The following is a 26,313-nucleotide window of genomic DNA, read 5'->3' on the forward strand; positions in this document are numbered from 1 at the left end:
CATGCTCAGTATAGTCCTTGAACATGCATCAGATTCTCTACCAATTTTCTAGGCAATTTATTTATGGAGAAATACCAATAATGATTTCCTTTTTTTCCACGGTGTAGAAGACCTACCGAATATATTAATTAATTCGTTGAAAAGTGCAAAGTAAGTTAGAGTTAGCATATTAATAAGGTAAATACTTTCTTATATACTAAATGCATGTGATTTGAGCATTTAACAAACACAAGTTGGTATCTAAATCATTTGCCATGTTCTAATTATAGAAGCCATGGTCAAAAGACACAATAAAATTAAAGGAGGAAAAAATGGCAAAAGAATTTATTTTTTGTAAATTAAACTTGATACACTTATGATTGGCATTGACCAATGGAAGTGCATGTGTGAGAGCACATATATAATTCTAATTTTTAGCTGCATCATTCCTTGCACATTCAATTGAGGAAGTTTTTCCAATAATGAGATTCAGTTAATGAGGTCAATAGCTAGGATTTGAATGAATGAAGACTTGTTTTTTACTAGTCAAAATATGTATTAACCCTTTCAATTATGTTACCCATTATCTAGGGAATAGTCAAAAATCTTTCTTGAATTTTACCAACCCCCTTAAAATCTTCATCTTGTCCTTAATTTTGAGGTTTACTTTGTCTCCACCTATTTTTGTTGAACACCAGTTGCTAAAGGACAAGCATAACTCTAATATTAAGTTAAATTATGTTAGTACCAGTTGTATGTGAAAAACTAGCCAAGTTTGGTAATGAAAATGTCATACGGGACTATGTAAGACCTGTATAATATTTTGTTGGTAATATAATATCTTCGTTTATGGTCAAAAAAAAAAAAGAAAGAGAAGAAAATAACGTAGGTATACAACTCAATGAGCCTTGGATATATATTATTCATTTCTTTCCCTCTTTTATGTGCATATATATATTCAAAATCTACTGATTCGATTAATTTTGAATTTGCGCCGGAAAGATTCGTTGTGATATAAAGCACTCTCTACTGAAAGGAACGTTAATATTCTTAGAGCTCAAACTCAAAACAATACGTAATTAAGGAAGGGAAGATTGTTTATAATAGAGAAATATATATTTTTAGTCTCTCCCAAAAATAATAGACGATAAAAAATATTTTTTTTTGTATATATGTATATTATATACAAAAATATACATATTGTATACACTTTTTAACTAGAGAATGCAATTAGTTTCGGCCAAGCCGCCAATTTTATATTTTGCCCTTTATAATATCCGACCGACTACATCCTTTGGTGGTGGCTTTATTGTATACTCCGTAAAGGAAGAGAGATTAACCTAATTAATTTACAGGGTTGAAATCTATAAAGGCTAATTAGGACGAAGTAATTATTTGACAAAATTATTAAAGTCTAGGTCGTTGTCTGATGGATTTTTCCTTTAATAGGACTATCATATCACAATACACTTTATATGAAATTGACGTTGAAGATATAAGTTTAAGACTAACCGCATTAGTTTTCCATTATTCATAAAACAATTAATTTTCCAGTCAAATATAAACTCGTATATTTAAAACTCTATGCTCTAGACTAATCAAAATTACAATAGGGAAAATGTAAGAACAAAAGGTTTTGAGATATGGCACAAAATTAAGACCCAACTGATCACGTTTAATTTATCAATGGAATTTGGTTAATGCTAAATTAGAAGAGGTCTTTTCTTTTACTTCATTCATATTTACCAGGTTATACCGATTAATGATTATCATATAGATTTACCTAATTACCTTTTAAGTGAGCAAGTTGTGCCAATACAGTCAAACCTCTATATATTGTTTCGATATTTTTGGTTGTTATAGTGACATGCTGTTATAGAAGACATATATTATAATATAACGTAAAAATTAGTTCCGAAAAAAACTTAGCTTTTATAATGAACAACTGTTATATAAGAATGATAATATAGAGAGGTTTCAATATATATTTTTATACCATAGTACATAATCCAAATAATTTTCAATTTTCCCTTTTAATGACAAAGTCATAAGATGGAGTTTGTCATAAATAATGCTAAACAAGACCATCTTGGAATAACTTGTTGTACAATCATTTTTTCCTTTCTTGGGGAAAGTACTTTTTCTTCAGTAATATGTCTTCAATCCCTTAACAGTTCATTGAATTAAGATGATATACTAATTATTAGCATTAGATTTCTAACTTTGTTCTGAAGCCATTTCTAGATTTCATATGTTCAAAGGACAAGTTTTCATAGGTCCTTTAATCAACATGTCTCAATCCAAAGAACCTATACTCTCAAGTTAGATTCAAAATTTAATTTCCCAAGAACAATTTGCCCCACAACTAAAATTATATAATTAATAAGTTAATAAAAAAATTATATATACTTGTGTGATTGTACTACAAGATTAATTATATATTCTAATGCAACTAACTCCATAACTGTAATAACTGAAACACATTAAAATATTTGATATTTATATCATGTGACAGGCCAAATGTCAGTAAAATAAGATAAGAGGAATCAATTAGAAAACATGGGAATTCATGTGAGCACATGAGCCTGAGAAGAGTTCTTTGAGACCATTTCTCAAAATTAGTCAATGTCTTCCCTAACAATATTTTACATGGCATTAATCTGCAGCTAAAGTTAAATATCTTTAGGTTAATTGTTGCAGAATTATCCCATTTGGAATTAATTCATTTTAATTATTCATTTTATGTGAATTTTCGGTTGTATTACTTGCATTTCTCCCTTGCCCTGTGCCAGAAGTTAGGGGGTCGGGAAGAGGAGTTAGATCTATAGGCGAATTCAGGATTTGAGGTTTGTGAGTTCATATATATATATATATATATATATATATATATATATATATATATATANATATATATATATTTTGGATACCTGTGATCTGCACTTGCAAGACAAAGAAAATAAAGAGAGAGAGAGAGAGATTTTGCTTCCCACTATCCACGCTTGATAATTAGATTTTGTTAAGTTTCAACTAGAAATTAAATTTGAAGTTAATTATAATTTAGATGTTTATAGTTGGGAATAATTATTGAAGGTGTATATATAAAGAAAACGATATAGAAGTACATTTCCAAAATTGTTTATTGGACAAAGAAATCTCATAATGAAGTAGAAAATCATTTTAGGACCACATAAATACGCAGCAAATTAATAAATAATGTAGTCAAGTAGCGTGTTAATATTCTCACAAACTCATTACTCATAGATGATGATCCAACATTGTTGCAAATGATGATCTTATTAGAATCTCAATATTTTGGGATTCCATCCACCATATTAGGCAATCATGGTTAAGTTTATTTAAGGTAAAATCATGTATTAATCTTAGTGAAGTATACAAATACGTTACATCCTTCACTAATTAATTAATCTGTGTGATCTATAAGTCACGGGTTCGAGTCGTAGAAGTATCCATTAATGCTTGCATTTAGGGTTTATTGTCTACATTACAGCCCCTGGAATGCGGTTCTTTCCCGGATCTTGCATAAATGCGGAATACTTTGTGCACAGCCTTCATTAATTCATTTCAAAATCTTTAGAGGAAAATGTGTTCCATAAATAATGCACCCATACGTGTAATATACATGCATGCATGCATACACATGCACATATGCTATAAAACAAGCATCTATAATACTCGAGGAGGGGCGAGGGGAATTTACCATCTTTCAACATACGACATGCAGACTTAATGGTATTGGCTCTCTGTGTATATACACACACTAAGCGCCAGTCATCACAATATTCTAGTATTTCAGACTTAGTGATTCAGAATTCTCGATTCACCTCTGCATAATTTTATATTGTATCTATTCCTTATAACCTAGAGAACTGGAACACTTTCTTTTGTATTGAATGATTTTTTTAAGGGAAGCCCCTGAGCAACGATAAAAGTTGTTTTTGTGTGATCTATGGGTCACGAGTTCGAGTTGTGGAAGACATAAACACATGATACTTTGTGCACCGGGTTATATGGGGGTATTTGCATCTATACCAGCTTTTTGGGTCACCTTTTAACTTATACCCACTTTGCAAAAAAAATTGCAAGCGTACCCACTTTTCGTGTAACTTCACATATACGGGCCTGAAGTAGCAAAAATTTATGTCTGAAGTTTGAACTTCAGAATGTTTTGCCTGAAGTGTAGCAAAACTTCATATATTTTTGCATGAAGTTTGGCCTGACTTACAAAGGCAATCACGCAAACTTCAGTTCATAGTGCAAATGGCAAACTTTAGTTCAATAAAACTATAGCGTATTTTGGCTGAAGTTTTTGTTTGTAATTGCTGAACTTCAACATTCTAGTAGTTGAAACTTTGTTCTGTATGCTGAAACTTTGTTCTGTATTTGCTGAACTTCAGCATTCTTAGAGCAGAAGTTCTAAACAACAATGAATTTAATAAATCATGATTAGCAGTGATTGATGCTGTTCATTTCAAAGATTAAACAATGAAAAATATTTTCGACATGAAAACAAGTTACTACAGATAAATTAGAACCAAAAACCAATGTGCCTGTAAAGCTAAAATATCTAAGAGGTTAAATTATTGTGAATAAGACCAAACTGAACATAATGGAATAAGCAGATATATACGAATCATCAGGCTAGAACGCATAACAATATCTCAAGCTTCAGCATTCAGAAAACGAAGGAGGAGAAGGAGGAGCAGAAAGAGGCCTGAAGTTGTTTAAACAGTGGGTACAAATTAAAACTTTTAAAAAAAGTGGGTATAGGTTAAATGGGGGCGACCAAATAGGGCGTCCCGTACAATTTTTTCGGTTATATGGAACAAGTTTTTAAACATGTCCATATCCAACAACTAAAATGTTTGGGTCAAATGATGTTCTGATCCAAAAACCAAACAATGACCATCCAATTTATGGGTTTTTTTCACTTTTAACCCGCCAAAAACTATTTATATTAGATAGCCAAAAAAGTATATAAAATTTATATAATTTTTATATACAATATACGGAGTGTGTGTATACACACAACTGTGCTGGATTATTCCAGTCCAATACCAGCAGTTATGGAACCCAATGATACAGTTGCTAGTAATTGGGCTTCATAAAGGCCTTAAATCGTTGAAATAGCGTGGCATAGCCACCTTTACGGGTGGCTATCGAAAAATAGCCACCGTCCGTGATGTCATTGATTTCTAGCCATTTTAACTTAAAATAGAATGTAAAATGATATTATTGCCCTTGCACGCTTTAACATACTCTTTAGTAACTTTTTACTCTTTGTTTGCACAGCAGCGCGTGCGGCTTTCGTCAGAGCACTTTTTTTCGAATCCTTGATCGTTTTAGCTCTAATTTTCTTCAAAATTCTCTGGATGAGTTTTGTTTTTACAATAATGTGTTTGATTCACGTTCTTATTGTTGTTTCGTTATGTTTAAGTTTGATTTACCGTACTGTTAGGGTTTAAATAATTATTTTTTGTGTTCATTATTTTGTTTTGTTTCTGATAATTTTATCACTTTGTTCTAGCATATATTATTTTGTTTTGTTTCAATCCAGTATAATATATAGGATATCACCTGTGTGTAATTTTTTTTCCCATTATATTATACTGGAGGAGTTGAGTTTGGTCTAGCATATAGTTGAGTTTTGTTTCAATCCAGTATAATATACGGGAATCACATGTGTGTAATCTTTTTCTCCAGTATATTATACTGGACGAGTTGAGTTTGGTCTAGCATATAGTTGAGTTTTGTTTCAATCCAGTATAATATACAGGACATCACGTGTGTGTAATCTTTTTCTCCAGTATATTATACTGGACGAGTTGAGTTTGGTCTAGCATATAGTTGAGTTTTGTTTCAATCCAGTATAATATACAGGACATCACGTGTGTGTAATCTTTTTTTCCATTATATTATACTGGAGGTGTTGAGTTTGGGATAGCATATAGTTGAGTTTTGTTTCAATCCAGTATAATATACAGGACACCACCTATGTGTAATTTTTTTCTCCAGTATATTATACTGGACGAGTTGAGTTTGGTTTAGCATATAGTTGACTTTTGTTTCAATCCAGTATAATATGCGGGACATCACATGTGTGTAATCTTTTTCTCCAGTATATTATACTGGACGAGTTGAGTTTGGTCTAGCATATAGTTGAGTTTTGTTTCAATCCAGTATAATATACAGGATATCACCTGTTTGTAATCATTTTTTCCATTATATTATACTGGAGAAGTTAAGTTTGGTCTAGCATATAATTGAGTTTTAATATACAGGACATCACCTGTGTGTAATCTTTTTTTCCATTATATTATACTGGAGGAATTGAGTTTGGGATAGCATATAGTTGAGTTGTTTCAATCCAGTATAATATACAGGACATCACCTGTGTGTAATCTTTTTTTCGAATATATTATACTGGAGGAGTTGAGTTTGGTATAACATATAGTTGAGTTTTGTTTCAATCCAGTATAATATACAGGACATCACGTATGTGTAATCTTTTTTTCCAGTATATTATACTGGAGGTGTTGAGTTTGGGATAGCATATAGTTGAGTTTTGTTTCAATCCAGTGAATTATAATGCTTTTTTTATGAGATTTCCAGTATAATAAGCTGGAAAAATCTTCGCTTTAGATATTAATTTAGAAACGTCTAACAAATTATACTGGCGCTATGTTCTACATTGAGAAAATTAGACAATAACACAGATTAAAGCATTAAAAACAAATCAAAAATTCGAAAAATTAAATTTTTTTAATGATACTTTGAATTTTATGGTTTGAAGTCTTGATCGTAGAAGAAATTTAAATAATCAGACAAATTTTAGATAGAACTTACTTCGATTTGCAGATTGACGACGGAAATTTTGCTAAAACTTCGATTTGCAGATTGACGCAGAACGATTTTGCTAACACTTCGATTTGCAAATTAACGCCGGAAGATTTTGCGAATACCTCGATTAACGCCGAAAGATTTTGCTAATATTTCGATTTACAGATTGACGGCGAAAATTTTCCTAATAACTCGATTTGAAAATTAATGCCGGAAGATTTTGTTAAGTTTTGCTAAAAGAAGAATTTAAGGTGAAGTAACGTAAATTAATAAAAAAAACAGGGGTATTTTAGTCAACAAAATGTTACCGCACTAAATTAGTGGCTAAATATCGTTGACCGGTAATTATGTGGCTACATTTGATTGACCAGGTGAAAAACTGGCCATTTTTGAATTTTTCCCCCTTAAATCCCATGTGCGGAAATTCAATAGCCCAAGTAATAAGTATTCTTTTGAAATTAGCAATTTTCTTCTTTCACCAATTTAAACTAATAAAGAAACAGTATAACTATATTCATAATTTCATATCATGAAACTGCAACCACCCGAAATAGGTTAGCAAACAAATAACCAAATTTGTTCTAACTTTTGAATGTTCTAAAAAAGAATAGTAGTTGATTTGAATACCATGGCATTTAATTTGTCGCAACCCGTTGTATGGAGTGAAATTAGTTGAATACAAGTGGCTAAATAACGAGGTGACACGTAGAACCGGAAATAAACAGAAGTTGAATCAATGGATAATCGGGATCGGTTACGAAGTGCGTAACCGGTAGAAGATGGATCCCGGAGGGAACACAACCGATGGCAAAGACTCAAAGACTTGACATCGAATAACATTTAATGAGCAATCGTTGCTAGGAATATTTGCATTCAAAGCCAGCCGTTATGCACCCATCAATGACATCTTTATTCTCATTCAAAAAGAGCTTGATTTTAGGATCTTGCCCCCCTAAAGATAGCTATAAATATCAGATTGACGACTCTTGTAGAGAACATGAAACATTCTGCATACAAAAACGGTATTTCACTATTCTACGCTCAATCTAAATAATTTTATCATTTCTCTATCATTGTTACCGTTCTTTCTTCAGGAAAGACCAAGCTCAAACTCAGGCTTGTTATTTTCTTTATTTGCTAATATTATTTTTGTCCTGTTCCTTTATCATTTTTGGATCAAATCGATTCGCTTGTCTATAAACCACGTTACAAATTCAACTGTACCGTTTTACGGGTAAATACCCGTACTCCCTATAGGACTTAAACTTGAATTCTAGTAATTTCAGTACCTCCACGTTAACCAGTCAATTGCTAGTCTAATGGTTACATGACAAAGTGCTAAAAATGGCAAAAATGACGTGAAAAGAGATAGGCTAAAAGTACAAACGTAAAGCAAAAGTTCGTAGTAAAAGCAGGGGTGGAACTAGAAGCTCGATTATGGTTCGGCATAACCCGGTAATTTTACTCAAACAATATATTTGTGTTAACAAATTCATTAAATATATAAAAATATGAAATTGAACCCAGTTATTAGCACTCGAGGTCGCCAATCAAAATTTAAGAACCCATAAAAATTCTGGCTCCGCCTCTGCATTTAGCTGCTTATTTTCCCTTTTGTTTGGAGTTTAGACCAATATTAATTTTTGGGATTTTGTCCATAGCCTGGTTGACCTAGGTGTTACAGAATGAGTTTGGTATTAAATAAAAAAATTGAACCAACTTGTTAAACTTGGTTTCTGGTTGTTCTTTAAATCTTTCTTACAATGATAAAACTGGTTTGTTGCTTTATTACTTTGATTATAGTAGCTGTTTCAATGGTTGTTAATTTCATTGGTTTATCAACATTCCATCTGATATCCCTCTTTTTTGTTTAATCATCTCATCTCACAGAGGTCTAGAATGCAGATTGAAAACACAATAATCAAGAAGGGAATTCATACCCTAACAAGACATGTCCATCCTTTTAAAAGCACTAAAGTATTCAAGATGTTAAAGGCGGTAGAGGTAGAAGATTAGTAGGCGGTTGAGCGTCTTTCCTTTCATACTAGTAATCATAGTCTTATTCTCGCATTCCCATCCACAGTCTCGCATTTCTGTTAGTTACTTCCTGATGTTGCATATGATTCGGTTATACTATTATCTTGATGTGTTACTGCTTCTCTTCTATGACTCTTCACTACTGCATGTCTTCCGCTATGGTGTTGTGATTGTGCATGCTAGCTTTTGAGCCGAAGGTCTATTGGAAATAGCCCCTCTACCTACACAAGGTAAGGGTAGGACTGTACACTTACTACCCTCCCCAGACCCCACTTGTGGGATTACACTGTGTATGCTGTTATTGTTGTTGTTTTAAAGACTGTAGGGGTACATTATACATATGAGGTAACTTGTGAATTCATGTTGTAAAATTAGAGACCTGCGCTTTGTACTCTTTGAATGTAAGTTTATGGTATTCCTTTGATTGACTCAAGTTGAGAAAAGACTACTCTACCAAGTAATAAGTTTTCTCTTTTTACATGAAATCTTTACTGCTGTTACTGCAGCTGTTGCAAGATTTTGGAACAAGAACCATTAAAATGGATCACAGCCACAGGAAATAGTAAATGCAGGTCATTTACAAAGACATGTTCATCCTGCTGAATTCGCGATTTCTGATACTAGATTAATAGGAGCTGAAGCTAAAAGGGAATATGAAAAATTGGGGATAGGATTCCATTTCAATGTGCTGAAGAAGGCTATACATGAATCAAATTTATAAATCCTTTAGACAAAGGGACACCTTTATGCTCAGGGGGGGCACTAAATTGGCCATTTGCTCTTACAATATAGTACTCCAATTAGTCCTTGTTACAAAGAATCTAACTAATGGCAACTATAAAAGTGGACAAAAATGAGACAATAAGAAGAACAAAGACTAAGTGGAACAAGCTCTAGGTTGGAAAACTTCATCCTTGCCCCTTCTCCTATCTAAACTAGACCTACAATTTTACAAGAGACTACCTTAGAGCAACTTTACAAGGGGCTTTGGATTTTATAATATGAAGAGACAACTACCGGAGGGACAAAAGAATCGGTTGGTGGATGCACAATAGTGATATTCATGACGTGCTAACTTGGATGACGTCCTTCCAACAAACATGCAATTTGTGCTAGAGAAACGTTTGCCTTATTCGCATAAAAATTGGAAGGCTGGATGTTCAAGCAGTTCTTTCGCAGGTTTTACACCGGTAAAATCAACGTCCTTGAGGGAACTGTTAATCTCCTCAACAGAGATGGGGATGCTGCATTGGAAGCAAATATATGAATGATAGAACATGATCTATGTTCATTTTGACAGCAAAATGGAATTTATAAGGTACCTGGAATTATCATCCAATATAAAGTTATTATCTGCCTCCTTTGCTTTGTCTGCGTCATTCCCGTCTTCTTTTGCTTGATCCTTAAAGCTGGAAATGACCTGTTCCGAGCAATATGGTTTAGGAACCAAGTGCAGAAAAGTTGATTTAAGCTTTGTCATTGAGAGAGAATCACCAAAGCTAAGGTAGTTTAACTTCCCAGATAGAAGAAAAGTAATCCAAAAACAAAAAGTTGAGGATGTAACCGATATCATGTATTCATGAGCGTTGTTGACTAGCAAATCGTCTCTAAGGAGCACATTTCATATACCTAATTAGTACTCACCCCCAGCCCCAAAAGCACCCAAATACAAAGAAAAGAGATTTAGTATAAGCAGAAGGAGAGAAAGGTAGACTTACATCTGGGGATACACCTTGAGTATTGAAATCCTCATCCCAGTAAAGCGTGCATATTCGATACAACTGTTGACTACTCAGAATCTGATAAGATAATCCCACAAAAAAAGACACTCAGTGCAAGGTGTTAAAATGATTACGACATGAATGCCAAGGACTCATATCATAACATAAAGATTAACTTCAAAACATCCATCTTAACACCGCGAATAATTCATTTAAGCCCTTAACAATCGGTATACAATTCATAACTTGTCCAATAGTATGCTTCCCGTGCTAGCACTTAAACAACTAACTAAGAAATGTTTACTGCCACATGTGGCAGCCTGGAACTGCCATGTATTAACAAATAACCATATTTGAAATCTACAATTAAGAAGACTATAAAGATGAACTTACGGGGCAGAGATCAGTTGTTAGATCTTCAGATGAAAGTCTCGACTTCTGATTAATAACCTGAAAACAAGCTATTTAGACAGGGCAAAATAGATGGTATATTTAAGGTCATTATCTCAAATTTGGAGTTAAATTTCCAAAAACGTGGTGTCACTTCCAAGTAACAGGAAACACTTCTGCAAAATCATACTAGGACGTAAACCGGATAGAAGGCCTCTAATAGCCTAAGAGTAAAAAATTACGGAGAAAAAGAACATCTGATTGATCAAAATTTGCCCATTCAGAGAGGAGAAAAACATACCAAAAATCCTACTGCCTGCCTCACATGCTTTAGTTCATCCCAAGAAGAACCAACATACTGCAAAGAAAGAAGGGTTACCAGGAGTTAAAACCTCAAGAAGTATAAAATTACAGATATGTAAATACAGTTCATGATATCTAACATCTACTAATAATGTACCCTTAGGGTACCAATGACAGATTACCTCTTCTTTAACATTGCCACACCAAAGTTCTAGTTCTTGCAATCCAGCTTTTACATACTCCCCGTTGCTGAATGAACAGCACTTTTTATTAAGGAGAAGGCTGCAATGAGGATTAAATAGTATGGTAAGTGGTGTGTCCATGAATATCTGGCCAATCTTTCTGCTATGAGATAGGAAAAAAGTTACCTATTGAAAAGCTGAACATTTATGTACGAAAAAATCTGGTTTAGAATTTTCTGGACAAAAACTGGATGAACCTGAAACAAAATATTCATATAAGTCCACTCATCAGTTTATAATAATATTAGCACATCACACTATTTCCAATAATGAAAAACATACATAATTTTCTTTCAGTGTACCGAGAAGCCCATTTAGCCTCTCAATTAAGCCGTCCCAGGGACCTGGTGGAGAACGACCATCGAGGGACTTCCGTGGTGATTGCGAGGAGACACCTTTTGATATTTGAGATGCCTAATTAAGATGGAAAGTGCAAGTAAAGTTAGAAATTTGAATATCAGAAATACAAAGACCATAATCCTGAGAATTTTTGAGTCAAAATACAAATTAGTTGGAAGCACAGTAGCTTATCACAATTTTCTTAAAAAGCCAGAATCCTAGTCAACGCGACAGTGAAATATAGGGGCCCAATGCATCCTTGTGAACTAGGGAAAAGTGCTAATTGAGAAGAGGATTTTATTCATGTGATATTTTGATTAACACACGCCAAATGATATTATTCATATTGTTCAGAATACGTATGTGTACTGATTTCAACTGCGTCAGGTTCAAAATACAAAATTGTATAACTTCAAGACTACAAAACTAGAAATGAGGACAACATTAAGCTGACTACACAGCCAAATAAAACAAGACATTGTCATAGTACTTCTGGAAAACATGGTGATATACCTGGATACATGAAGTCAGTAATGAAGACAAGTCCCTTTTCCAGTTATCCCGAATAATTCCATAAATCTTTTCAACATAAGCACTGAGCTGTAGCTTGAAAAGCAAAGCTGGCTGCTTTGCCTCAACCTGGCGTACAGTGTCGAGACCACCAATTGCAATGTTGGCTGATGAAGAACGGAAACTCTAGAAAAGAAGTACAACCCTTTCATCAATAAACCTGCATATTCCAGTTCCTCATTCTAGGTACCAGTATGTTTTATTCTGAGAGATTTACATTATGTCCAGCCAACGAAACTGAAAACAAGTAATAGTTACATTGTCTTGCTTGGAAATTCGCAGAATATGAGTACATAAACTATTAGAAAGTCGAGGACATCACCAACAGGTAGCCACCTAATAAGTAAGTCAATGGTGTGGTTTTATACCTTAAACCGCGCATCACACCTATATATAAAGTGTATATTGTATTTCATATTAATCAAGTGAGAATCAATATGAATAGTTCTCCTTATCTCTTCCTCTACATTCAAACTTTCATCATTCTATCAGAGCCTATTCAATCTGTGTAAATAATTAAAGTTAATTCCACTTACTAGTGCAGTGTTACATATAATTTACTTCCTCTTCATCACAGACTCCCCCCCCCCCCCCCCCGCCCCAAATATTCAACATCAACAGTAGTATCAGATACATGTCCAATTTGGTACATAACAATGTAACAAAACAGGGAACTCAAAGAATAACTGGAGAAGCTTTCTATGGATGTGCTTTCAAATACACAAAGTACTAGTGTAAAAGAGATAGCCAACTACTATGATGGTTTCTTTGCATAATATTATGCCACCCAGTTTTGGTTTAGATAAAATGAGAGGGAACACCGTAGAAACTTTAATTCAATAGTTTTAGGAGCACATTCAATAATAAAGACGATGTAAGAATTTAAATACCTGCGCCATTCTACCAAAAAACGATGTTGGTTGGGGCGGTTTACTTGGAGCTGAACTAGTAGTTTTCAGTGTGTGCTGAAGCAAAAACAACAATGTTGCACCGTTGGACAGCCAATAAGCCATTTGATTATTGTTTGTCTCGTCCTGCAAATTGATATAAGACAAGCATGTGTGTAAATAAGCGCGTATCATCAGTTAGAGAGAGCATTTTTAAGCCGTGATTTTAGAGGATAAAAACTGAAACTACAGTCACATAGATTATGACTTCACCGGGAACTGTTTAAGCTTATGTTTTGTAGATTTATAGCATGTATAGTGTAACACCTATTCCGCTTAAGCTGGAAGTTAAGATGATGAGCTAACTTGACAAATCCTTCTGATTTCAGTCGTCAGTTGCTTTCTTTCATTGTCTTTAGGATTTCTTTAGGAGGGTGGAAGATGAGAAGCGGTTAGCACCTCTCAGATGTAACGGGTAATAATGATATTCCTTCCCATTTTTGAAATGATGCATTTTTGACATAGTAGTACAAAAGTCCAATTCCGGACCAATACAGGCTAGTATGTATTACACTGATGTCATGACTCATGAACACCTACAAACACAACCTCTAATTTCTACATGATATTGAAATTTACCTCTATCGCAGAACCAATCATCTGAATAAGACGATCAAATACATTAGTTTTTTCTGCTTCGAAGGAATTCCAATGAAGTAGGCATTTGTATATGGTAAATGCCGCCACTGGTTTCCCTTCACTGAACCCTAGATCTTGACTGACACATTTGATAAGATTATCCACACTCTCCTGAAACATAATATTAAAGAGGATATTAAAATTAGTAGTCACATTATTATCACCACATTCATTCACAGGAAAGTGGAGGAATAATACCTCTGCTGATATATTATCCATCTCTTTCATGAAATATACCAGTGGGAATAAAACAACTTCTCAAACACTAGTAGCACTAACCTAGAAAAGTAACCCAATATTTTTTGTATATGAAAAACAATTTAAACACAAATTCATCTTAAGCATTGCGTACACACATAAAAGCGTCCTACCCAGGTTTAAACATATGCAGGTGTGTCCTTATACTATCTTCTGCTGCAGATTTGCCAGCTTTTTTATAGGTACACCATAACTTTTGAGAAAAAGAAATTGCAAGGAAGGTAGCTTTAAAGAAGCATCAAGAGAAGTCCAGAGTGGCCAGCACTCATTATTTTCAATTCTTTAGCTGCCACTACATATTGTTGACTATTTTTAACCAAGATATAGCCAGTGAACAAGGAAGTTTACAAGGGATCATAAAGAATGAGGGTGAGGTAAGGAAGAAAAAAAATTAAAAGCCGAAGGATGTGGACACCCATTCCCCACCCACCGGAAAAGAAAAGATTAGCTGTATCAACCTCTTAGCACCAGAGTAAAGAAATTCAATTAATCCTCTCTTTCCCCCCGACTTCTCATTTAATCAAAGATAATTTTTAATCCTGGTTTTTCTTTCGGGGAAAAGGAATTTGACTAAGCATCAGCTCATAATCTGTAAATCTCACAGTCATAGAATAGAGTTCAAACCACAGGCTTTTCAAAATAAATGTTTGTGTGGCGTAGCATGTTTTATGAATTTCAATATTTGGATATCTTGTCCCATCTATATTCAAAAAGAAAAAGTTCTAAGCAGAGAAAGATGGCAAACAGAAAAAGAAATCTGATTGAAAAAAATTTCGACCACATCCTGGGTACATACCCGCTGCTTTTCGGCCATGGATCTCCTCATAGACTCTGTACCAAACCATTTTCCTTGTGCGCCAGCGTTGGATCTCCTCATAGAATCTGTACCAAACCTTCTTGCTGGTGTTGCAGCCTGTGGTTCCTGTATACAATATTTCATAATTGACATTATTCAAAGCACCAACCTGATTGTTAGTCCCTCCATCCGATTTTATGTGACCATATTCGAGTACACACAGTGTTTAAGATGTTAATTTTGACTTACATGTTAAACTAGTGATTGTGGAAGAAAACGTCAGAGTAATAGTTGAATGTTAGTTCCTATATTTAAAACTCGAAACACTTTAATGAATTTGAATTCTTGAAAGTTGTGAAAGTTTTCCAGAGATGGAATGGTGTCAAAGGTTTTGGAACGTTTCAAAATGATAAGAGTATTATTCAAGTTGGGACAGAGGGAGTATAAAACTAGGAACTATATCGGTGATTCCTTCACTTACATGATGACCATTTTCAGAAGGCTGCAAGAGGAAAAACGGAAAAAGAAAAAAAGTTAGGACATGCTCAAGAAAGCTATGCAAAAGGATTGACATTTCTATGGCATCAGCACCTGAGTATTTATTGCGAATCGGTTTGAAGTTTTCCCAGAAGGTAAATGTAATGCTTGCTGTCGAAGAATCTGCTGGTCTTCTATATCGGAAAGTTTCTCTTCAAGCCTGAGATACAAATGCAAAGTTAAACAAGATATTCAAGCTAACTAATTTCACATGATTAAGAAATCCCGGACTTTAACTTGTACATATAAAAGATAAAGCAATTAGATTCTTAATAGAAGAAATCTATCTTCTCTGCTAGTTAATGGAAGAAATATATCTGAGTTCTACATTTTGTTAGAATGAACAGTAAGTTCTAATAAGACAAGCAAGTCCAGTAATTCTGAAGGAAAGCAGGAATAAGGAGTCATAATTCTTAAGAGGACCTACTCCATATTAAGCAGAGTGGACAATTCTCCTGGAACATACGTGGAGCAAAAGAGGGAATGATGGCACAGGAATAGAAACCATAAACCCATTGGAAAAGGGGGGCACACAAGTGGAACATCATTACTAACAGACCACATTAATAGTGCGAGTGCTGTTGTACACCGTGAGAGCAATGAAAAGGGAAAAATGGATCGCATGTTGTTCTATCTGTTCAAAGTTTGCTCTAAAAAGAAGAGGGGCTATAAAAGAAATATTGGAAAACATACAGAAGCTGCATACATGGATCTATCATCTGCTTTGACATACTTGTGTCGAAGCGATTTGATTAAGATAAATTATAATTGAACTTCTAACGCAAAAGGTTTAATTTTCATAAGCTAAAAGCCCCCTCAAGAAGACTTGCTGAGTTGATAAGTTTAGAGTTGTACTTCTCTCGATGGGTTTAGAATGAAAAAGAAGGCGAAAATTAGGATCTTGAATGGAGTGAAGATTTCCTAGACTAGATCTGTGTTATTGACAAGAAATTTCATTCCTCCTGGCAATTCCAATAGCACGATAATAAAATATGGATCCAGTAGGACAAACATATGAAATTTTGGGCCAAGCACATTAGCTTCAATTCAGAGGGAAGCTGAGGTGGATTGAAACTAGTGAACCACAAATTTATTGGGAGTTAACACAGCTGTTTTGGCAGTGCACAAAACTATAAACTTCGACAATTCAACTATAGGAAAATCAAACAAACAAGGATGATCCTGATTGACTTTCAGCTTGAGACAAACTGCTAGCAAATCTAAACGACATGCGAAACCATATTCTTTTAGAAAATAATAACAAATAAGATAAGATGCCAGAGATTGTTGAAGAAACCAAGCCATATATGTTAGATTTTCCAACCTTTGCATGCTAATCTTCAACTCAATTATCTTAGCCTCTGCATCCAGAGCTTGCTTCAATCGCTCCTCACTTAATTTGCTTGTTTCCTCATACTTTTTCTCTGTTTCATCAATTTTCTTTTCCAATGAGTTTACAAGAACCTGCAACATATTTGATACACAATGTTTAAAGCTAGTTCAATAACTGAATTAGAAGCAGCAATAAAACTGGTTGCAGCCAAATTTCCATCAGGTATTTCTTGAAATTTAAGAAGAGCATCTACTAAGTAGTACATCACATTTAAATCTAACATCCTCACCTTGAGCTGCTCATTTTCAGCAGTAAGCTTTCCCGTCACCTCCTGATCTACAACCTGAAACTCTACTTCTTCCAACAACTTTGTGGAAGCCTCAGGATCCTTCAGTAGCAGCTCTTTAGAACTGTGGTTCGAAATTGGTGTGAGATTAACTAAGAGCTTTATTGACAAGAACATATCATCCCCCGGCAATTTCAAAAGTTATTAGAGAATATGGATTCAGTGGAGATCAATATGCAATTTTAGGTCAAATCCAAATTATATTCACTTCAAAAGGGAGGCTAAGGTGGATTAAACAAGAGAGTCAAAATCTGCTAAAAGAATGTTACAAGGTAAATGATGTTAACAATTATTGCACTTAGACCATTCAACTACAGGGAAATCAACCAAGGGAAAAATTCCTGATTAACTTTCAGCTTTAGACAAACTATGATGGATAATCCAGATTAATACTAAAACATATTAAGGTATAACAAATAAGGAAAGGCGCTGTCTAAAGTTTCCCTACCTTTGCATGACTTCCTTCAACCGAGTTATCTTAGACTCAGCCTCCAGAACTTGCTTCAATCGCTCCTCGCTTATTTTGACTGTCTCCTCATATTTTTTCTCTCTATCATCAATTTTCTTTTCCAATGAGTTAACAATAACCTGCAACATATTTGACAAGATATTGAAAGCCAGTTCGACAACTAAATTATGACAATAATGCATCAGAAGCTGTAACCATGGAGTACTAATCTTGAGCAAGAAAACAGTCTATAGAATAAATTAGAAGCAGAAAAACTTTTCCTGGTCAGACTTAATTCATGTGCTTTTTGATCTTCAAGTAGAGTATGTGTGAAGATATGAACCTTGGGTCTAACTCAAACCTAAAAGCTAGCTCATGAGGGGAGGATTGCCCAAGTCCATATAAGGAGACCACCAGCTCATTCCCCAACCATTGTGGGATTCTAACCCACTCTAACACCCCCCTCACACGCCCAGACCGCCAACTGGAGTGTGGACAATATAACACTGGAGCCCAAACGGGAACGGGCCTGGCTCTGATATCATGTTAAAGAAATGGACCTTGGGCCTAACTCAACCCAGAAAGCTAGCTCATGGGAGAGGATTGCCCAAGTCCATATAAGGAGACCACCAGCCCATTCCGCAACCAGTGTGGGACTCTAACCTACTCTAACAGTATGCAATATCCATCAAATAGTACAACACATTTACTTCTACATCCTTACCTTAAGCTGCTCATTTTCAGCATTAAGCTTGTCGACCAGCCCCTGATCTATAACTCGGACCTCTTGTATAACAGATCCTTGTTCCGCAACCTTTGTGGTAGCCCCACGTTCCTTCACGAGCTGTTCTTTTGCTTCTTGAAGCTGAAGCCTTGTCTCTTCCAATGCAGACTGTAATTTCATTGTTTCCTGGGCTTTAGTTTCCTCCAGATTGTCCTTTGTGGTAGCCCCACGTTCCTTCACGAGCAGCTCTTTAGTTTCTTTAAGCTGAAGCCTCGTCTCTTCCAATGCAGACTGTAATTTCATTGTTTCCTGGGTTTTAGCTTCCTCCAAATTGTCCTATATAATATGGTTTCTGTCAATTAGCTGGTATAGAAACAAGATGCTACTGCAAAATAGAATCACATTTTGTTTCTGTTTATTTTCAATGCTTGCTTGCCTTGATCCAACTCCATAATCCAATAATAAACACTTCATAGTGAAACTATAAAACATACACGTTTCCAACATGATTTGCATCAAAAATATTTGAGCTATATAAACTCCAAATACAGCAGAATAGACATATAGGATGTGAATAGCCGAGCCCAACTACTTTCAGATTGAGGTTTAGTAGGCTCTAACGCGAAAGAGATATAAAAATTAACAAATTTGATCAAATACTGAAGTCAGAGCAACAACCAGAAGTTGATCTAAAACTCCAGCAAATGGAAATCTATTTTAAGTCTCAAGTCTAGAAATACAATTAGATCTATGTCTCAGTTGTCAAGTTTAGGACCTGTAACTCACAATAATGTGCAAAAAAAGATGGACTGGTCAAATATGAGAAGATATCATTTCCTTCAAACTGAGTGCAAAGAGGAAAGACGACATCATAGCTAACCATCCTGTTAGAACATAATTACCAATTATAAAACTGATAGTAATCTAGAAAGTTCAAAGAAATATACTTACCCTCATGCGCTTCTCCACCTGTAGTCTCTGTGTCAGCTCTTCAACTTCCTTTTCCAGCTTGCTTTTGGCTTCTTGGAGAGCTCCAGTTTCTTTCGCTGCCTGGAACAGAAAATAAAATCAAGACATTTAACACATCTATTAAGGTATTTGAACTAAAGCCTGCAAAATCATATGAGTTGAACATATAAGTCGGCTTTATTTCACTAAAGAAAATAAAACTAAAGCTCCAGCTCTTCGGTTTCACTCCACAAAAGCATGTTCATTTCCAAATAATTCCTTTCTTTTAATGGAGATCTTGCTTTATGTCCACTAAAGAAGAGAAAACTAAAATAGAAATCAGAAGGAAGAGAAGGAGATGATAAAGAACTATACTGGCAGAAAATTTTGCACTGCGAAATCATATGGGTTGAACATAAAAGCCATATCAAAAACCTTTTTTGTCATCCTTCGTGACACAATGCGCAAAAGGCACACCATAATGCACAAGGGTCGACACAGCAATTGTTGGGACTTCCACTGCTATGATATGGACTTCCCACAAACCACCTGGTTATTTTTGGTTCACCGTTCAAAGGTGTCCAGTTCAGCACACACATAAAAATTACCTTCTACCATCGCCCTGATGACTGAACCTCCATACATTAATTATTGGTGGGTAAGGGTGAGAGGAACAATTTGTTTCTTGCCTTTCTATTCAACTATTTCTTGCTTTGTAATTAATACAATGTACTGAGAAAGTTCACTATTATTCACTGAATGATTCAGAACTAGTTGTTATTCTATCGTAACAGAAAACTGGGAGAATAATGACACATACAATTTACACAGATCAAGGGACACAACAAACTAGCATGTCGTACCCAGAATCTTGTGAGCGGTAAAGGCGAACAGAGTGAGTTCTTACCATCTTTAGCTTTCGTAGTTCTCTGCGGGCCATTTTAGCTCTCCAGGCACATTGTAACACAATTGCTGCTTTCTTCATCCTCCTATAATGTAGGCGTTTCAAGTATCTCCGCCAATCACTCTATAACCAACATAATCAAAGAAAGAAAAATTACGCCGAAGCTATATGTCAGTCAAAGCATGTAAAATGGCTTAGTTACTTGAGTTCTAAATTTTCATTATGCTGATCCAGAAGGATAAAAAATTGACGCTAAAATGGCATGTGAAATTCAGAAAAGCCAGTAGAAAATCTCTCTTTACCTGGATAAAGATAGCTGCATTTGTTCGCTTTCTGAATTGAAGCTCATTTCGAGCAGCCATGCCACGCAATCCTGCTTGAATTGAAACAGCTGAAAAGCACAGCAATCTATAAGATTTCCGTGCAAGGTACTTGCGTGCATCTTTTTGGATCCTCAGAGAGGCAGCTTCTCTCCTCATGCACTCGTAGATAGCCCGTGCAAGTTGGCCTGCATAAGGTATCATAAAACAGTTATCGGGCATTTTTTTTTTTCTTATTGCATAAGTAAAACATTAGAGGCATTATTGAATTTAGAGAAACCAATTCACACGGTGTGATGGACGGCGTGTACAGGATCCAGGTACATATTCACAGCGGTTTCTAGCTTTTTGTCGGGGCATGGTCATATAAATTATATATAAAAGTTAAACAGGCTATCGTACCCCTACAAACAGCTTGGACTTGGATTGCTGAAACCCGTAACAACAAAAAAGTTTTGCGAGCGAAATATGTGCGAACTTTTGCCTGGATGATGCTAGCAGATCTGCCAAGGACCTCATTTCGGCGGGTGTCTAATTCTGCCATTTGGCCGGCTCTAAGAAACACTTTTGTTTTACCAACCTGCAATTATGTAAAATCAGATAGAATGCATCAACCGACAAGTTTAAATTTTATGAGCTTCAACAAAAAGAATCATACAACCAGCTGATACAAGTTTGAACGATGTAAATACATTAAAAAATCTGATGCAAAAGGAAAATAGAAAACCTAGTTTACAGGTTTCCCACAAGATTCTCAACAGTGCTCCTCAACTAAATTGCAGCATCCAAATGACCAAACACTTCAATTAAAGAGAGAAAAAGCACGGCATTTTCGGAGCGAAAGGAATAAAGCATGATTTTGAACTGTCCTTATTCTGGGAAAGGATCTCAAAGATTCCACAATTCTGGATTAGTACACTGTTTCTAGACTAGGAATCCGGATTTTATTTTTTTTCCAGATTAGATAGATTATATAATATTTTAGGAAGGTAATTTATTTCCTAAAGGAAAAGAGAATTGGGAGATCTTTTACTCATTGATTTCTTGCTGCTACAAACATGTTGAAATAGATCGCCACTAGAATAAAAAATAGAAAAAGGGAAAATGGAACTTCTTTACTTCCTTACTTCCCTACAAGTTCCAAGCTTGTCTTAATCAATATCTACAACCTAGCTCGAGGAGTGTTTATATTCTGGGAAAGGATCTCAAGGATTCCAGAATTCTAGATTTGTCAGCTTTTCTAGAGTACGAAACCTGATTTGATTTGTTTCTAGAATAGGGAGATAATATATTATTTGAAGTAGGTAATATGTTTGTAATTCCTTCCCTAAAGAAAACCAACCGAGAAATTTCAGTTCACTCTTCTTCCATCAGATTTTTACACGCTGCCCTTTTAAATGATGATAGCAATGACAATTAGTCACAGCATTCCATCGATGTAAGGAATTTTGTGAGGGCTAAAACCTTATCTGTGGATATAAATGCACCTATATAGCTGCCGATGTAATTAAGCACACAGAACAGAACATCTTTCTCTTTAATAGATAATCTTAAAGATTATACCCCTTATGATTAACCACTACCAGAAAAACGACGACCGGTACCTGATAACCTTTGAGTCCAGCCTTCTCTAAAAGTCTCCCGCAAGCGGCGACCTCGTCAATACTATCAATGAGAATGCTACCAAGTGAGAAAGAATGTGTGGGGACAAAAAAAAAATAATCTAAATGTTGACAGACCAAAGAAGAAAATGGATAGAAACCTCGAAACTCTTTGAATTGTGTTAATGCGAATAATACCTTCCATTTAAAACCTCAGGAGCAAGGACCTTAAACCGGCTTAAGAATTCATCAAACGGTTTCCGAGTAGGATAGCCAGCACAACTGATCCGAATAGCCTCCAAAACTCCCTAGAAAAGGTTTAGTTGTGAAGTACCCAGGCTTGCAGAGACTACATAGTTTATAACAGACGGAGGTTATTAAAGCTTACCCCACAACGAAGCTGCTGTAGTACATTTTGATTCTCAAAAATTTCTGGCTTCAAAAGATTATTTGGCTTCACACAACGAACATAATGAGGCTCTGTGGCATTAAGTGTCTCAAGCAATGATTGCAATTGTTGCTATACCAGGTACAGGGTAATATATTTCAGAAGCATGAAACAATGAGATAAAAACAGGTCGATCAAAGGAAAGAAGAAAATATACTTTAAATCGAGCGCCAATAGAGGAGAACTTGGTCTGTTTAGAAGATTCTTCAGGTAAAGGTGGAAACAAGCCAGAGACAAAGTGGCACCTTGAAGCAGTAAGTGTTGCTTGGTGCTCTGGAACTACATAATCCTTGTTCTTATCCAAAAAGAACTCAGTTTGGTATGTGACCTGACATGAAAGAAGTCAAAACAAGATTGAGCAACACTTGCTTTTCTTAGCAAAAATTGCATAGCCCTCACTCTTGTAATGTACATAGATATCTTTAAGAACTACTTTTGCTACATACATCACCAGCATAGTGGCAAATAGTAAAATCAGTCCGGGACAACTTTGGCTTGCTGAACCGCTTATGATCTTTAAAAGTCTGATATAGCTTTTCTGCGAAGGTTTCATATGTTGATCTTGGGAACATACTGGCAAAAATGAGCCACAAGAGTAGTCAAAACAACAACCAATGAGTTTTGTGGCTATTTTTGGCAATTATACCTAAAGAATGGAAATTTTGAGTAAAGAAAAGATTTGAACTCTCTACATACCAAGCCTCATCAAGAAGAGCAATGATCCCGCCAGGTTTCTGAAGGAAACGAAGTATTCAGAACATAAACATGGTAAAAATGGAACCAAAACATATCAATAAAATTAAAATCTATGACATATAACAGAAAGAACTGACGACAAAAATATATTATTCTTATATTAGCATATCTGTGGAGGAAAGAAGTGAAACAAATAGTATGGTATTCAACATAAGATGATTCAACATGCATTGATGATTTAATATATTTGGTAGAAAGATCTACTTTTTATAGAACTCATCTACTTTTTATAGAACTCCTTATCTCTACGCACTTGTATATGGTCTTGTCCCGTTTTCTGCCTATAAATCTTTCTCTATACATGTCGTAGGCAGTCATCAAAAGTAAAAGATGGTGATATAGTATATATCCAGGTCACCTTTTCTATAAGATCAAGAATATCTTGGTTATCAATGAACTCTATGTAACTCCAGTCAATTTCCTCTTTGGTATACTCTTCTTGCTCCATCTTGAAAACATGCTGGTAAAGGGAAATAAAAGGTTTTTCAGTATTTACATTAACATGTCCGAGCTATGAGACTATCAAATGAATGACCACACAAACCTGGTTGAAATGTTGCTGCAGCTTTTCGTTGGTCAAATTAATGCAAAATTGCTCAAAACTGCATAGAAGAAATCAATAATCATAACAGAGAGCATAAAAAAATAAAATTAAAGAAACTAGCAGGAAAACAAACAAGGCTATTCATCTAAATGTGAACTCAACACCAAAAGTGCTTTAAGAAGTAGAATGTGTGTATAGGCAGCTATAAATAAAGCAGGAACAGTAAACCATATCCAGAATAAATCTGGAAACAGAGCCAGATGTTGACAGAAAAAATTATGGTTATGTCAGATCATGGAGGATAATAAAATTTTAAATCCAAAAATCCAAATTGGCAGAACACAACTTTCATCCAGCATTCTGCAAAACTTAACTACTTGAATGATGAAAACAAAAGCATACCGGTTAAGCACCTGTTTGTCTTGAAACTCTCAAATCCATAGATATCTAGAACACCAATTGAGAAAGTTGAATCAGGATCTTGGCCAATGGAGTTATTGATCTTGTTCACTATCCTGAACAACAAAACAACATTTGTGTTGGGTCAATTACCTTTGATACAAATGAACAAGCAATCAAATTTACGGTACTCAACTAACCAATCAAACAATCTTGAGTAAACTATCTTGGCTAAAGCATCTCTACTGACAGCTGCAGCCTGTGGATCGAGGGACTTTGTAATGGTCTCATCACGAGTTACCATGACACGTTTGCACATGGAGTCCTCAAGAGACTTCTCATCACACCTAAAAAGATTTCAGCGAAATGATAGTTTTTACCGAAAAGCAGAGGCGGAGCCAAAATTTAAAGTTTATGGGTTCTGAATTTATCTCGGAACCCATTGATCGTCTTAGTTACTGGGTTCGCAATTAAATATTTGTACATATTTAATGAATTTCTTAATATAAATACAGTATTTAAGCAAAAGTGACTGGGTTCGGCCGAACCCGCACCTATAAGGCTAGCTCCGCCTCTGTCGAAAAGCACGCGGGTATCTGGAGATATAAATAGAAGAAACCACTTACATGAATAGTTCGGCTGCAATCTTAAGATGGAACCGAGACTTATCATCCTTAGGTTCCGAAGCGTCAGTTTCTGTTCCCTTTGCAAATTCAACGTTTCCCAAGTGAAGAATCGCAGCAACTACTCTAAAAATAGCATCCTGCAGTTGAATATTAAAACTAGAGACTCTCATGAAGTAACCCATCTATGCGAAGAATTTAATGATGCTAATACCTGCTCATCATGACTGATCCCAACAATATCCATAGCCCGCCTCGTTGCCAGGTATTCCTCTGACTCATCTACTCCAGCTAGTTCAAAAAAATTTGATTGGTTCAGATAATGAAATGTCCTAGGATTCCCTACTTTGTATTTTTCAACATCCTGCAAGAAAAAGAGAAAACAAGCAAACTAAGTAGCTCCAACTTAGAAAAACAGCATTGCATGTTGCATAAACTGTTGAAATATGTGATAGCTCATCTAATGCTTAAACTGTTAAAGAGGAGTCATTTTTATTTATTTATGTAGCGCTGCAACATATTTGTTTTGGGATATGTTTAACAAGGATTTAGCACTTCAGGAAGACAACAAAACTTAAAACAGAAGCGATAGTTCATTCGTGATCAGGTCACGTAGAAACTGCCCAAAATTTGCGTGCTGATATTTTCTCTTTGGATATTTCTAGTGAATCCAAGCAAGGAACTAGGATTTATTTCTCATCAAAACTCTTATGCCATGTGAGAATTAAGAGGAAAAAAATGCCTAAAGACAAGTATCTTATATTCAAACTTCTAAATGTACATGGGTTATATGTGACACAATTGTAAATACCTTAGTACATTACGGGTGTGTTTGGTATAACGGAAAATATTTTCTTGGAAAACAAGTAGTAATCTTATTCATTTTCCGGTGTTTGGTACGCAAATTAAGGAAAATGACTTCTCAAGTGTATTCCTAAATAATTTAGATATAATAAACATGAAGCCATAAACTTTCAAATCACCAACCTTCCGAACCCACAAATTTCATCAACTTTCGAAACCGCGGAATTTCGAACCCGTAAACTTTATAATTTCTAAACCCGTAAACTTCCAAACACATAAACCTCCGAACTCATAACTTTGGAACTTGTAAAATTTTCAACCTTTAAACCGATAAATTAAAAAACTAAAACTGAAATATATATATAAAAAAATATTTTCTTTTTTTTTAGGGGGGGGGGGGGGTAGGGGGCAGAAAAAGAAAAAAACAGAAATTTGAAATTACAAATAAATAAAAAAATTGTGCGTGGTGGGTGTGTGTGTGTGTGTGGGGTGGGGGGGG

General features: G+C 35.1%; 1 protein-coding gene across 1 annotated transcript in view; it reads right to left on the reverse strand.

Moving 5' to 3' along the window:
- Positions 1 to 9,535: 9,535 nt before the first annotated feature.
- LOC109215549 (myosin-7-like) overlaps positions 9,536 to 26,313 on the reverse strand; it is a 22,449-nt gene continuing 5,671 nt past the window's right edge. Inside the window, exons 8-41 of the mRNA XM_019379631.1 lie at positions 25,225 to 25,374; positions 25,014 to 25,150; positions 24,588 to 24,734; positions 24,402 to 24,503; positions 23,989 to 24,046; positions 23,803 to 23,904; positions 23,385 to 23,422; positions 23,135 to 23,261; positions 22,846 to 23,016; positions 22,629 to 22,760; positions 22,439 to 22,548; positions 22,244 to 22,304; positions 21,042 to 21,219; positions 20,622 to 20,827; positions 20,323 to 20,442; positions 19,419 to 19,517; positions 18,468 to 18,803; positions 17,744 to 17,883; positions 17,239 to 17,359; positions 16,941 to 17,080; positions 15,671 to 15,776; positions 15,561 to 15,581; positions 15,080 to 15,205; positions 13,966 to 14,136; positions 13,330 to 13,473; positions 12,383 to 12,565; positions 11,813 to 11,944; positions 11,657 to 11,727; positions 11,471 to 11,570; positions 11,287 to 11,343; positions 10,989 to 11,045; positions 10,593 to 10,673; positions 10,197 to 10,294; positions 9,536 to 10,118 (exon numbers count right to left, since the gene is read on the reverse strand). Coding sequence (XP_019235176.1) covers positions 10,004 to 10,118; positions 10,197 to 10,294; positions 10,593 to 10,673; positions 10,989 to 11,045; positions 11,287 to 11,343; positions 11,471 to 11,570; positions 11,657 to 11,727; positions 11,813 to 11,944; positions 12,383 to 12,565; positions 13,330 to 13,473; positions 13,966 to 14,136; positions 15,080 to 15,205; positions 15,561 to 15,581; positions 15,671 to 15,776; positions 16,941 to 17,080; positions 17,239 to 17,359; positions 17,744 to 17,883; positions 18,468 to 18,803; positions 19,419 to 19,517; positions 20,323 to 20,442; positions 20,622 to 20,827; positions 21,042 to 21,219; positions 22,244 to 22,304; positions 22,439 to 22,548; positions 22,629 to 22,760; positions 22,846 to 23,016; positions 23,135 to 23,261; positions 23,385 to 23,422; positions 23,803 to 23,904; positions 23,989 to 24,046; positions 24,402 to 24,503; positions 24,588 to 24,734; positions 25,014 to 25,150; positions 25,225 to 25,374 — 4,137 coding nt within the window. The 3' untranslated portion in view covers positions 9,536 to 10,003. The remainder of the gene's footprint in view (positions 10,119 to 10,196; positions 10,295 to 10,592; positions 10,674 to 10,988; positions 11,046 to 11,286; positions 11,344 to 11,470; positions 11,571 to 11,656; positions 11,728 to 11,812; positions 11,945 to 12,382; positions 12,566 to 13,329; positions 13,474 to 13,965; positions 14,137 to 15,079; positions 15,206 to 15,560; positions 15,582 to 15,670; positions 15,777 to 16,940; positions 17,081 to 17,238; positions 17,360 to 17,743; positions 17,884 to 18,467; positions 18,804 to 19,418; positions 19,518 to 20,322; positions 20,443 to 20,621; positions 20,828 to 21,041; positions 21,220 to 22,243; positions 22,305 to 22,438; positions 22,549 to 22,628; positions 22,761 to 22,845; positions 23,017 to 23,134; positions 23,262 to 23,384; positions 23,423 to 23,802; positions 23,905 to 23,988; positions 24,047 to 24,401; positions 24,504 to 24,587; positions 24,735 to 25,013; positions 25,151 to 25,224; positions 25,375 to 26,313) is intronic.

Source organism: Nicotiana attenuata, unplaced genomic scaffold, assembly GCF_001879085.1.
Source record: "Nicotiana attenuata strain UT unplaced genomic scaffold, NIATTr2, whole genome shotgun sequence".
Classification (NCBI taxonomy): Eukaryota; Viridiplantae; Streptophyta; class Magnoliopsida; order Solanales; family Solanaceae; genus Nicotiana; species Nicotiana attenuata.